The 12,050-nt window shown below is 38.1% G+C and overlaps 1 protein-coding gene across 1 annotated transcript in view; it reads right to left on the minus strand.

The window, feature by feature from the left end:
- The window catches only part of SHOC1 (shortage in chiasmata 1), a 110,882-nt gene that overhangs the window by 42,241 nt on the left and 56,591 nt on the right, over nt 1-12,050 (minus strand). Inside the window, exon 17 of the mRNA XM_043453776.1 lies at nt 2,528-2,600. Coding sequence (XP_043309711.1) covers nt 2,528-2,600 — 73 coding nt within the window. The remainder of the gene's footprint in view (nt 1-2,527; nt 2,601-12,050) is intronic.

The raw sequence follows: 12,050 nt of genomic DNA on the forward strand, positions 1-12,050 counted from the left end.
GAGGATGAGATGGTTGGATGGCATCACCGACTCAATGGACATGGGTTTGGGTGGACTCCAGGAGTTGGTGATGGACAGGGAGGCTTGGTGTGCTGCAGTCCATGGGGTCACAAAGAGTCGGACACGACTGAGTGACTGAACTGAACTGAATTGAACACTTTGGTACTAGTAAGGATCTTGTGAATTTGGTAAATATGAACTCATTTTCCCAAGATTAGAAAATTGAATGAAACAATAAGATCCAAGCATGAAAATTTGGATTCTAGCACATGATACATCATCAAAAAAATAGCACAATATAAGGATCTCCTTAAAAGAGCCTTCCATTCTCACATCACTATAATTTAATAGCTTATTATTATTAACTGCTCTGAGAAGCAGATATTAGTCACAATATTTGCATGTATTTCAGTTAAATCTTTTCCACTAGTCTTAGTCTAAATAGGGCACGTGGGGAGGTATTCATTAGCTCATTCATTTATTCAAAAAATCTTTATGAAGTGCCTTTCATATTCCAGGCATTTTTGTGGGTGCTGGAAATACAAATCAGGACATGGTCATTATCCTTAGAAGCTGAAATTGTAGTGAGGAAAACCAACAAGAGCATCAGTTATTACAGCCCAGGATGGTAAGAAGTGCCTTAGAAGGATGCACATATTACCCTGAGAATAGAGAGGGAACATATTCAAATTAAGGTTTCCTAACCAAATGTTTTAACTCATTTTTAAAGGATATGTAGGAGTTAGCTTCCTGAGGAAGAGAGAAGAGTATTAATGATAGCAGAAACAGGAGGAGTAAAGGCATGGAGATTGGAAACCACATGATAATTAGTTTGGTAGGAGTAGAGCAAAGAAATATTTTAGAAGATGGCACAAGACGCAGTTTATAGAGAGAAGAGAATAAATCAAGGGTGACACAGGTTGAGGGTGGTATTTTATTTTTAAGACTGGGAAACTTAAAGAGTAAGAGAGTTATTAGAGAAGGCTGGCTGGGAAATAATTGATGGAACAAAGTGTTCGAGACTCCTGGAAGTGATGGGATCCACAGCACAAGTGAAAGATTGACTTTTTAAGGGTGGAGAGTCACCTCCTCTATAGAGAAGGGAGGAAAGATAAAAGAATAGAAGAAATGAATGCAAGTTTGTAGATGGTGGGGAAGATGAACTGAGGAGGAGTATTACTCAATTAAAGGTCATTAGAAGGCATAATTCCCTCCTCAAAATGAGGGGATGAGTGGCATGGTAGGGGTGTATGGTATAGCCATTAGTATGATAGGTATGGAAGCTAAGAACATCTACAAAGATTATTGAGAAGTATTAAAAGCCCATATAAGTTCAGGAAGCCTGATTTTGTAGTGGTACCAATCTACCTGATTTTCTCCAATAATGCACAGCATCTTGGGTGTAGGGATAGAGAGATGAAATCTTGATTGATTCAGAGCTGAAGTTTAAATGGAAGGTACAATAGAAGGACAAGACTGCTTAAAGTGATGGCCATCACCAAATATGGAAGAAGAAAGAAATGAAAAAAGGAGTTGAAAGTTTATAATCTTTAGAATGCTGAAGATCATGAAACAGCCTGAGGTAGCTATAGACAGAGAGTTTCAAGTTTAGAGGCAGGATAGTTCTGCATTATCAAAAGGCTGATAGCAAAGCCAAGGAATGAGTATATTTGTTATGAAGACCAATGAAACTATAAGGTCAGGGTGTTGAATGAATCAGTCACATTAAAGACATCTAGTTCAATGGCAAGACCAGGAATAAAGAGAGTACCATGAGCCAAGTGCAAAACTGTTCATGGGTGATTGTGGGGTAGGAGAGAATGACATGGCAATATGGCATAGCCTCAAAGGATGGAGGAATAAAGTTTTGGAAAGGATAATGGAAAGCACAAAATGGCCTTCTCATTCTCATACACATACAGAGAGAAAATTATCAGCTTCTATATGAAAGGTATACAGGGGAAGCATTATCATCTAGGTGAAGTTGAGTTTCCCTTAAAACAAGGAGGTGAAGAAGGAGAAGAGTTTATATTTTAGCAATGGGTTCCACACCACAAGATGGAAAGGGTTGACAGAGGGGGCAATAGTTGGTAGAAGAGTTGAGAAATGACCCTGGAACAAGAGAGACTTAGGTTCAAATCCTGATTCCCTCACTTACTACTTGTGATTTTGGCATGATGCATCAACTTTATGAATTTTAGTCTCTTCATTTGTAAAAGCTGAGTTAATGAAACCTACTCATAGGTTTGTAAATAGTCTGTAATATTAGTAACTTTAACAATAAAAGGTATCAATTAATAATAATAATCATGATAATATATACATAAGTACATTATAGTATATTTATATTTCAGACTTACAGTCCACATTGATTTAAACACAGATTAGATCCCACCAAACTATACATTTTAAAGTATGAATTTTGTACTATGTTACCCATATCTTAACTAAAAACTTGGCTAGATCAATACATTTTTATATGTCCAAGCATTTGTTATTAAATTAAGCATAATTTAAAACTCCCTACCTTCTATTTTGTTAAGGATTTTAATGAGTAAACGCTTTTCGCCATCTGAATCCATTCTTATTATAATCAGCACCTGATCAAAAATAAGAATTTCATATATATATCTGAATGATTATTCTTTGTAATATTCTTTTGCTACAGTGACAAAAATAACAAACAACTGGTTACATGAAACTAATGACAATAAGTTGGCAAAGTAAATATTTGTATTGTAAAAGATATCAATGCTTAAACACAAAGGAATACACTCTGGTAAGATCAAATGGATGTGAGAGTAGGGCTATAAAGAAAGCTGAGCACCAAAGAATTGATGCTTTTGAACTGTGGTGTTGGAGAAGACTCTTGAGAGTCCCTTGAATGGCAAGGAGATCCAGTCAGTCCATCCTAAAGGAAATCAGTCCTGAATATTCATTGGAAGGACTGATGTTGAAGCTGAAACTCCAATACTCTGGCCACCTGATGCGAAGAACTGACTCATTGGAAAAGACTCTGATGCTGGGAAAGATTGAATGCGGGAGAAGGGGACAACAGATTAGATGGTTGGATGGCATCACCGACTCAATGGACATGATTTTGAGTAAACTCCAGGAGTTGGTGATGGACAGGGAGACCTGGCGTGCTGCAGTCCATGGGGTTGCAAAGAGTCAGACATGACTGAGCAACTGAACTGAACTGAAAATCAAATATCAATGAGGAAAACATTTGGGGGCAGGGCATTCTTATCAATTCTTCAAGAATTCTAATATAGATGACTATATAAATAGTCTCTGCCCATATTGTAAGTGTTAAATTTAAACCAGACAGGTTTGAATTGCTCTTGTTTTTAAATCCATCCAGCCACTTTGTGTCTTTGGACTGGTGAACTCACTCCATTTACACATAGGGTGATTACTGATACATGGGGATTTAGTACCGTCATTCTATCTTTTGTTTTCTGGTTGTTTTATGTTTCCGATGTTTCTTCATGTTTCATTTTGGTTTGACTGTTTTCTATAATGTTTTTCTCAGTTTTCTCTTTTATATGTTTTGTGTCTCCATTCTAGATTTATGCTTGGTGGTTACTGTGATGTTTGTGTAAGATATGTCATAGGTAAAATAGTACTTTTTCTGCTGATAGCATCTTATCTTCATCTGCCTATATGGATTCTGTTCTTCTTCCCCTTTTATGTTTTTGTTTTCTCAAATTCATTCCTTTTTATATTGTGTTTATTACCAAATTGAAGTAGCTATTGTTTTTTTTCTGATATTTCCCCTTTTAACCATTATGTTATACAAAGTGTTTAAAAACCTATTCTGATATAGAGTTGCAATTTTCCAATTGTTTGTCTATTCATTACCTTACTCAAAGTTTTGTGTACTTCTGCCTTTTTGTTTCTGATAGAAGAGGTCCTTTCAATATTTCGTGTAAGGCAGGGCTAGTGTTGATGAAATCCCTCAGCTTTTGTTTGTAGGGGAAAGCCCTTATTTCTCCTTTATGTCTGAATGATAAGTTTGTTGGATAAAGTATTCTTGGATGCCAATATTTATCTTTCAGTATTTTGAGGCTGTTATTCTACTCCCTCCTGATCTGTGGAGTTTCTGCTAAGAAATCTGCTGATAGCTAACAGGGATTCCTTTGTGGGCTGCCATTCTTTTCTCACTGCTGTATTTAAAATTCCTTTTCATTGACTTTTGACAGTATCTTGGAGAATATCTTTTTGCATTGAGGTAATTAGGTATTCTCTTAGCTTCATGGACTTGTATACCCAGTTCCTTCCCCAAGTTTGGAAAGTCCTCAGCTGTTATTTTTTTAAATAAACACTCTGCTACCTTCTGTATTTCTTCTTCTCAGATAATTTTTTTTTTTTAAATACTCAGCTGCATGAGTTGTTTATATATTTTGGAGATTAATCCCTTGTCGGTCACTTCATTTGCAAATATTTTCTCCCATTCTGTGGGTTTTCTTTTTATTTATAGTTTCCTTAGGTGTGTAAAAGCATCTAAGTTTAATTAGATCCCATTTATTTTTGTTTTTATTTTCATCACTCTAGGAGGTGGATCAGAAAAGATCTTGCTGTGATTTATGTCAGAATGTTCTATGTTTTCCTTTAAGATTTTTATAGTTTCCAGCCTTACGTTTAGGTATTTAATCCATTTTGAGTTTATTTTTGTATATGGTGTTCAGTTTAGTTCGGTTCAGTCGCTCGGTCGTGTCCGACTCTTCGCGACCCCATGGACTGCAGCGCGCCAGGCTTCCCTGTCCATCACCAACTCCCAGAGCTTACTCAAACTCATGTCCATTGAGTTGGCGATGCAATCCAACCATCTCATTCTCTATATAGTGTCAGGAGTGTTCTAACTTAATTCTTTTACATGCAGCTGTCCAGTTTTTCTAGCACCACTTACTGAAGTCCTTTCTCTCTTGTATGTAGAGGTCTTTCTCTTCTTTCCCAGCAGGTGGCACTACAGCACAAGTTTTTTGGTTTCCCTTACCCTCACTGCTGCTGGTTGCGGTTGAGTATTGGCACCCATTACCCTGGTGTTGGAGAAGACTCTTGAGAGTCCCTTGGGCTGCAAGGAGATCTAACCAATCCATCCTAAAGGAAATCAGTCCCGAATAGTCATTGGAAGGACTGATGCTCAAGTTGCAACTCCAATACTTTGGCCACCTGGTGTGAAGAACTGACTCATTTGAAAAGGACCTGATGCTGGGAAAGACTGAAGGCAGGAGGAGAAGGGGACAACAGAGGATGAGATGGTTGGATGGCATCACCGACTCGATGGACATGAGTTTGAGTAAGCTCCGCAAGTTGGTGATGGACAGGGAGGCCTGGCGTGCTGCAGTCCATGGGGTCGCGAAGAGTCGGACACGAGGGAGCGACTGAACTGAACTGACCCTGTAATGTCTGTGTCAGAGCTGTCACCCAGTGCATTTGTTACACTGCTTGTGCCTCTGCGGTTGTGATGCCTTGCTGTTTCTGGTGTTACTGATTTCACTGCCTGGATGGTGGTCTCCTCTGGTATCCCCTGGGTCACATGCGCTGCCACTGCAGGAGGAGGGGGACGGCCAGGAGGAGGAACCGGGGTCCTGCGCGCCTCTGCCTTGTCCAGTCTTCTCAGGTTTCTGGGCTCACCCACTGCAGGTGGAGGATGCGGCGGCAGAGCTGTGGGTGGCTCTGCGGCTGGCTGGCCGGACAGGGCCACAGGCCTCAGCGCCCCTGCTGCCCAGCTATCTGAGGCTGTGGGTGCCGCGGCAAGCGGGAGGCTGGAGTCAGGGGCGGTGTCTCCCTTGCCGCTGCTGGGTTCTCGGGGCCTGTGGGCTCGGCTGCCGTGGTTCAGGCGCTGCCCATGCTGATCCTCCAGTTCTACCTCTTCCACCGTTCCACTCCACCCGCCTTAGATGCACAGGCGTGTGGAACACTGTAGGGTCCTGGTGTCTTGGGCGGACGCCCCTGTGTCGAGTTGTGGATGTTTTCCCGGTTGTAGATTGAAGCGGAGAGACAAAGAGGGCATCTTGTCCTGCCATGACGCCATCACTCCCAATTTTAAATTTCTTGTTGTCCAGTGACTAAGTCGTGTCCGACTCTGTGACCCCATGGACTGCCACGCTCCCAGCTTCCCTGTCCTTCACTCTCTCCCAGTTTGCACAAATTCATGTCCACTGAGTTGGTTATGCTATCCAATAACCATAGGGTTGGGGATATAAAGATACAGTAGGGATATACAGGAAAACAAAGAAAAAGGCCAAATTTATTTCCAGATTTAGTGTAAAGTTTTTTTTTAAATATTTATTTTTTAATTGAAGGATAATCGCTTTACAGGATTTCGGCATTTTCTGTCAAATATCAACATGAATCAGCCATAGGTAGATGTTTTACTGCTTGAAAAGATTTTTTTAAGGTATTTTCTCTTAAATCTTTATTTATGCAAAGTTTCTGTCCAATGCTTGAGGCAGAATGGGCAAAAATTTCCAATATAATCCAAGAAATAAACAAAGTGCTTTTAAAAAGAATTATGGAAGATTATGGCTCAATATTTAAAAATTAATTATCAGAGGTCTGTTGTTAGGTATATGTTCATGAACTTACAAGCAGAAAACAAAATTTTTGAGATTTGAAGGACTAATCAATCCATAGAAAACTATGTATAATAAAAATGAAAGTATTTTTAAAATTCAAGACATATGAATAATGATACAAATGATCCTTTCTCTGGGTTTGATTCTGTCTGATGAACTTACTTAAGGAGAAAACTTTCAAGGGATCAAATTGTATATACTACATTATTTCATAATTTCAAATTAAATGCAAAAATTTATCTTACATCCAATTCTTATATGAGCTGATTGTTGTAATCTGCTTTATTTCAGTGCTTACCTTAATTTGCTGTTCACTTTGCATCCAATTTAGTATCTGACATTGCAGTTCTCGTATCTTATAGTTGGTTTCAGGCTTTTTCCCCCTTATAAACTGTACTATCTCCAGTTGTCGCCAAATGTCATACAAACAGGAACCAAAAACACTTTTGTAGATATCTTTTGCATTTGACAAATATCCTGTTAAAAACAAAAGTAGGGGAAAAAGCATGTCTTTTTGTTCTTTTAGAAACTCCATGGTAAAAATCTAAAAGGGAAATAAGGGTCATAGCAGAGACAGTTAAATTTTCCTTTACTGGGCTTCCCTGGTAGCTTGGATGGTAAAGAATCTGAACGCAATGCAGAAGACCCAGGTTCAGTCTCTGGGTCGGAATGATCCCCTTAAAATTAAACAAAGCTAAGAAATGTATACCAAACGTCTATTTTTAAGCTATATGATACCAATATCACTGGATATACTCTACAGATTCTTCGAATATTCCCCATCCTTTTCTGCTTTCTGACTTATTAAATGCTACAGCCTTCTTCTTAAACCCTAGAATCTACACTTACTTGCCAAGAAGTCCTGTGGTAATACATTTCACTGAGATTTTCTTGGTATGGCATCTATATAGCTTTTGACTTGATTTCTGGTTATTTGTGTACATGGATTAACAACCTCACTAGTCTATAAACTCTCATAATCCATATTTATATATGATAAAATTTATGTAGTTGCTAAAACAGCAGTGCCTAAATTCAAACTCTCTAAAAGCAACTGTCAGCACAGTCTTGAGACCTACCCTTGAAAGTTCATATCCAAGAACTCTAGATTGAGTCCCAGGGGTTCCTATGTCTAAAGACTTCTCCTAGTGATTCTGTTGCACAATGAATTTTGTGAATTACTGGAGTAGAGACCTGGCCGAGTAACTTATGTAGATCAGCTATTCAGTGAATATTTGGGCAATACATACAATAACAAATAACAAGTATAAATCTCATGTTTTTATTTTTATATTATGTACATATTAATTCTAATTTTACATTAACACAGCTAGAATAATGGGCAATTTAGAGATTGACTCTTGTTCTTTCTGCTTCCTAATCTCAAAGCTTCCCACTGATTCTCTGTACTGCCAATAGATGTAACCTGAAGGACAAACAGTCCAGTCGCTTCCCTGTTCCAGGGGTTTCCTATCATTTACAGAATAGTGACTGAAGTCTTTTTTGTAGCTGAAAAGGCTTTGCATGATTTGACTCTTTCTTATTTCGCGAGGCTTTAGCTCTCATGGTTTTCCACCTTGTACTCTTCAATTAAGCCACATGGAACTGTTTGTCACACACTCACTGAATCATTTCTCTGGGCTCTTAATTCTGCCAACAATACCTTTTCATACTTTATTTACTTAGCAAACTCTCACTCATTTAAAGAAAATATTCCCCTTGAAAGCATAACCGTCACCACCATCCTTTGTGCTGTTACTATGGATCTCTATTACGGTACCCATTACACAATACCAAATTTATTTCTGGGTTAAAGCCCAGAAGTGAAACTTTAAACCTTTAACCTTAAAACTCATTACCTTGCTAGCTTGGGAGAGACACACAAACTGGAAGTTGAGAGAAAATACAGAATCTGGGTCCAGGGTAGGCAGCCAGACCATATGGACCTTTCTTCTGCTGCCACATTCACAGAGAGGAAAGGAGGTCACACTAACTTGCTCTTTGATTTTGAGAGGTTTAGAAGAGTGAGAAAGGCTTCCACTAAAAATATCCAAGGCAGCAAGTTATTCATCATGGCTTGGTAGCTAGGGTTTAAGAAGTTACATTTTTCCAACAAAAACTTTACTTTTATGAGTATTCCTCAAGGTAGCCAAATAGTAATGCCAAAGTGTGATTTTGTAAATGCATTTCTTTGAGGAACAAAAACAATTCCAGAGTATATAGCTCTCAACGGTCTCACTTAATCTTAGGGCAAAATGTAGAGTACTTAAAGGTGAATATACTTTAACCAAGCCTCCATAACTATTGTTTCTCTAATTCAAGATTTTGCTAAGTATTGAGCAGGAGTATCACAACTGTACTCTCCCTGTGTGCTTGCATGCTAAGTCACTTCAGTTGTGTCTGACTCTTTGCTACGCTATGGATTGTAGCCCATCAGGCTCCTCTGTCCATGGGGATTCTCCAGGCAAGAATACTGGTGTGGGTTGCCATGCCTTTCTCTGTACTCTCCCTGGGAGCCCAGATATTCTAGATTCTGATATTTTGTCTTACTATTTTGCTTTAATAGTTAGCCTAGCTGTTGGTAGGACTGACAATCTTTTATGGAAGCTGAAAAGTATAATGAAGACAGGAGACTAAACAGAAGGGCATGTGACACTATCCCATTATATTAGTTTCAGGTTCTGTAAACTAGGGCTGTCGTTGTCTGAGAATAGAGACAAGACAACTTAACCCAGTATCAACATTCAAATGCTTTAACTGGAGAAGAAAGGGAGGGCATCATGTTGGGCTTTCTAGAGGTTATTGTTGTTCAGTCACTAAGTTATATCCGACTCTGCAACTCCATGGACTGCAGCACGCCAGGCTCCTCTGTCCTCCACTATCTTCCAAAGTTTGCTCAAATTCATGTCTATTGATTTAGTGATGCTATCTAACTATCTCATCCTCTCCCTTCTCCTCCTGCCCTCAATCTTTCCCAGCATTAGGGTCTTTTCCAATGAGTCAGCTCTTTGCATCAGTTGGCTAAAGTATTGGCGCTTCAGCTTCAGTATCAGTCCTTCCAATGAACATTCAAGGTTGATTTTCTTTAGGATTGACTGGTTTGATCTCCTTGCAGTCCAAGGAACTCTTAAGAGTCTTCTCCAGCACCGCAATTCGAAAACATCGATTCTTCAGCACTCAACCTTCTTTATGAACCAACTCTCACATCTGTATATGACTACTGGAAAAACCATAGCTTTGGCTATGCAGACTTTGTTGGCAAAGTGATGTGTCTGTTTTTTAATATACTGTCTAGGTTTGTCATAGCTTTCGTTCCAAGGAGCATGCAACTTATAATTTCACGGCTGCAGTCACCATGTGCAGTGATTTTGAAACCCAAGAAAGTAAAATCCGTCACTGCTTCCACTTTTTCCCCTTTTATTTGCTATGAAGTGATGGGACCAGATGTCATAGTCTTAGTTTTTTTAATGTTGAATTTCAAGCCAGTTTTTTCACTCTCTTTTACCCTCATCAAGAGGTTCTTTAGTTCCTGCTCACTTTCTACCATTAGAATGGTATCATCTGCATATCTGAGGTTGTGGATATTTCTCCCAGCAATCTTGACTCCAGCTTGTGATTCATCTAGCCTAGCAATTTGCATGATGTACTCTGCATAAAAGTTAAATAATTAGGGTGACAATACACAACCTTGTTGTACTCTTTTCCCAGTTTTGAACCAGTCAGTTGTTCCATGTAAGGCTATTTTTTAAAATTAATTAATTTATTTTAATTGGAGGCTAATTATGTTACAATATTGTAGTGGTTTTTGCCATACATTGACATGAATCAGCCATGGGTGTACATATGTTCCCCATCCTGAACCCCTCTCCCACCTCCCTCCCCATCCCATCCCTCAGGGTCATCCCAGTGTACCAGCCCTGAGCACCCTGTTTCTTGACTCACATACAGGTTTCTCAGGAGACAGGTAAGATGGCCTGGCACTCCCGTCTCTTTAAGTATTTTCCACAATTTGTTGTACTAATATAATATTTGGCCAAGTATTATAAAACTCCCAGTATTGTAGAGGGAGTACAATTATAATTTGCTGCTGCCCAGTACTTAACAAAACCTTGGTTTAGAGAAATACTATTTGTCTGGGTCATATATAAGAGAAAACATCTGGGTCACAGATCAGAGAAAAATTATTTTCACGTTATGTATAAGGGTTTTTTGGGGGGTACAGAGGGCCATACTGCAGGGCATGTGCATGTAGGATTCTAGATCTTTCAACCAGGTATTGAACCTGTGCTCCCTGCAGTTTGAAGCACAGAGTCTCATCCACTGGACCCCCAATGGATTCTAGAAACTTAACTTATAAAACATAATCCTATAAATACATCATTACTAAACAAGTCCAAACAGCTTGCAGTAAGGGGTCTAGAGAGCAGTAATGTAGTAAGACAGATACTTTAAGGATTTTAATAGTTTAGAAAAAATTTCCAAAATCTTTAAAATTTTCAATACATTCAAAATAGGTTGATTTTTAATACTGAAGTAATTCATATCCTAATTTACATGCACAAGTGAAAATAATTGCAAAAGATCTTAGTATTAATAATTTAGTTATATTTCATCTAGCAAATATTCAAAGTCACAAACATTCAATGAGGACCTAAAATGAATATGGCAAAGTGTCATCTTACATGAGAAAGCAAATGTATGATAATAATTACACAATCAAATCTATTAAGAGTCTATAATTCAGGCCTAGAATAGAGAATCCTAAACCTATTTTTCTAGGTGATGGTAGTTGTTATAGAAAATTTCTTTTAAAGACCATAAAGAGAATTAAATATATAATCCATTATATTTTGTCAAGATGTATATAATGTTTAATGCAGAATAAGGAAGCTACATAATTTCTTACAAAGCATCTTTTTCAGAAAAGGAAACATTTTAATAATAAGAAAAAAGGGAAATAAAAAATTTTCACACGAACCCAATGCTGTGTCCAAGTTACAGGTTAAAAGGACATCTCTAATTGTTACCAAAAGGTGTAAGAGAGCAGCATACTTGAATGTCATTTCTCTTTCATCATTTTTACCTAGGTCAGCAAAAACATGTTTAAAAACAGGATATACATTAGAATTTTAGGCTATATATCAGAATGCTTAACAATAATAAATGTTGTTTATTATTGTGTGCTTATTAGGTGCCAAGCTATATATAATCTGTTTATTTCATTGAACTTAATAACAATAACCCAATTAGACAAGTTCATTATGATTTTCATTTTATGGATGAGAAAACAGTCTCGACATACTTAAGTAGCTGTCCAAGGTCAATCTGTGAAAAAATGATGGAGCTGCTATTCCAACCCAGACAGCTAATCTTAGAATTCATACTCTTGTTGGTCCCAAAGAATGTTCAATTATGTCTACTCCTGGTGGGAAAACGGTCAATGATTCCCAGTTGTGAAACAAGAAG

This window comes from Cervus canadensis, chromosome 30 (genome assembly GCF_019320065.1).
Source record: "Cervus canadensis isolate Bull #8, Minnesota chromosome 30, ASM1932006v1, whole genome shotgun sequence".
Taxonomy (NCBI): Eukaryota; Metazoa; Chordata; class Mammalia; order Artiodactyla; family Cervidae; genus Cervus; species Cervus canadensis.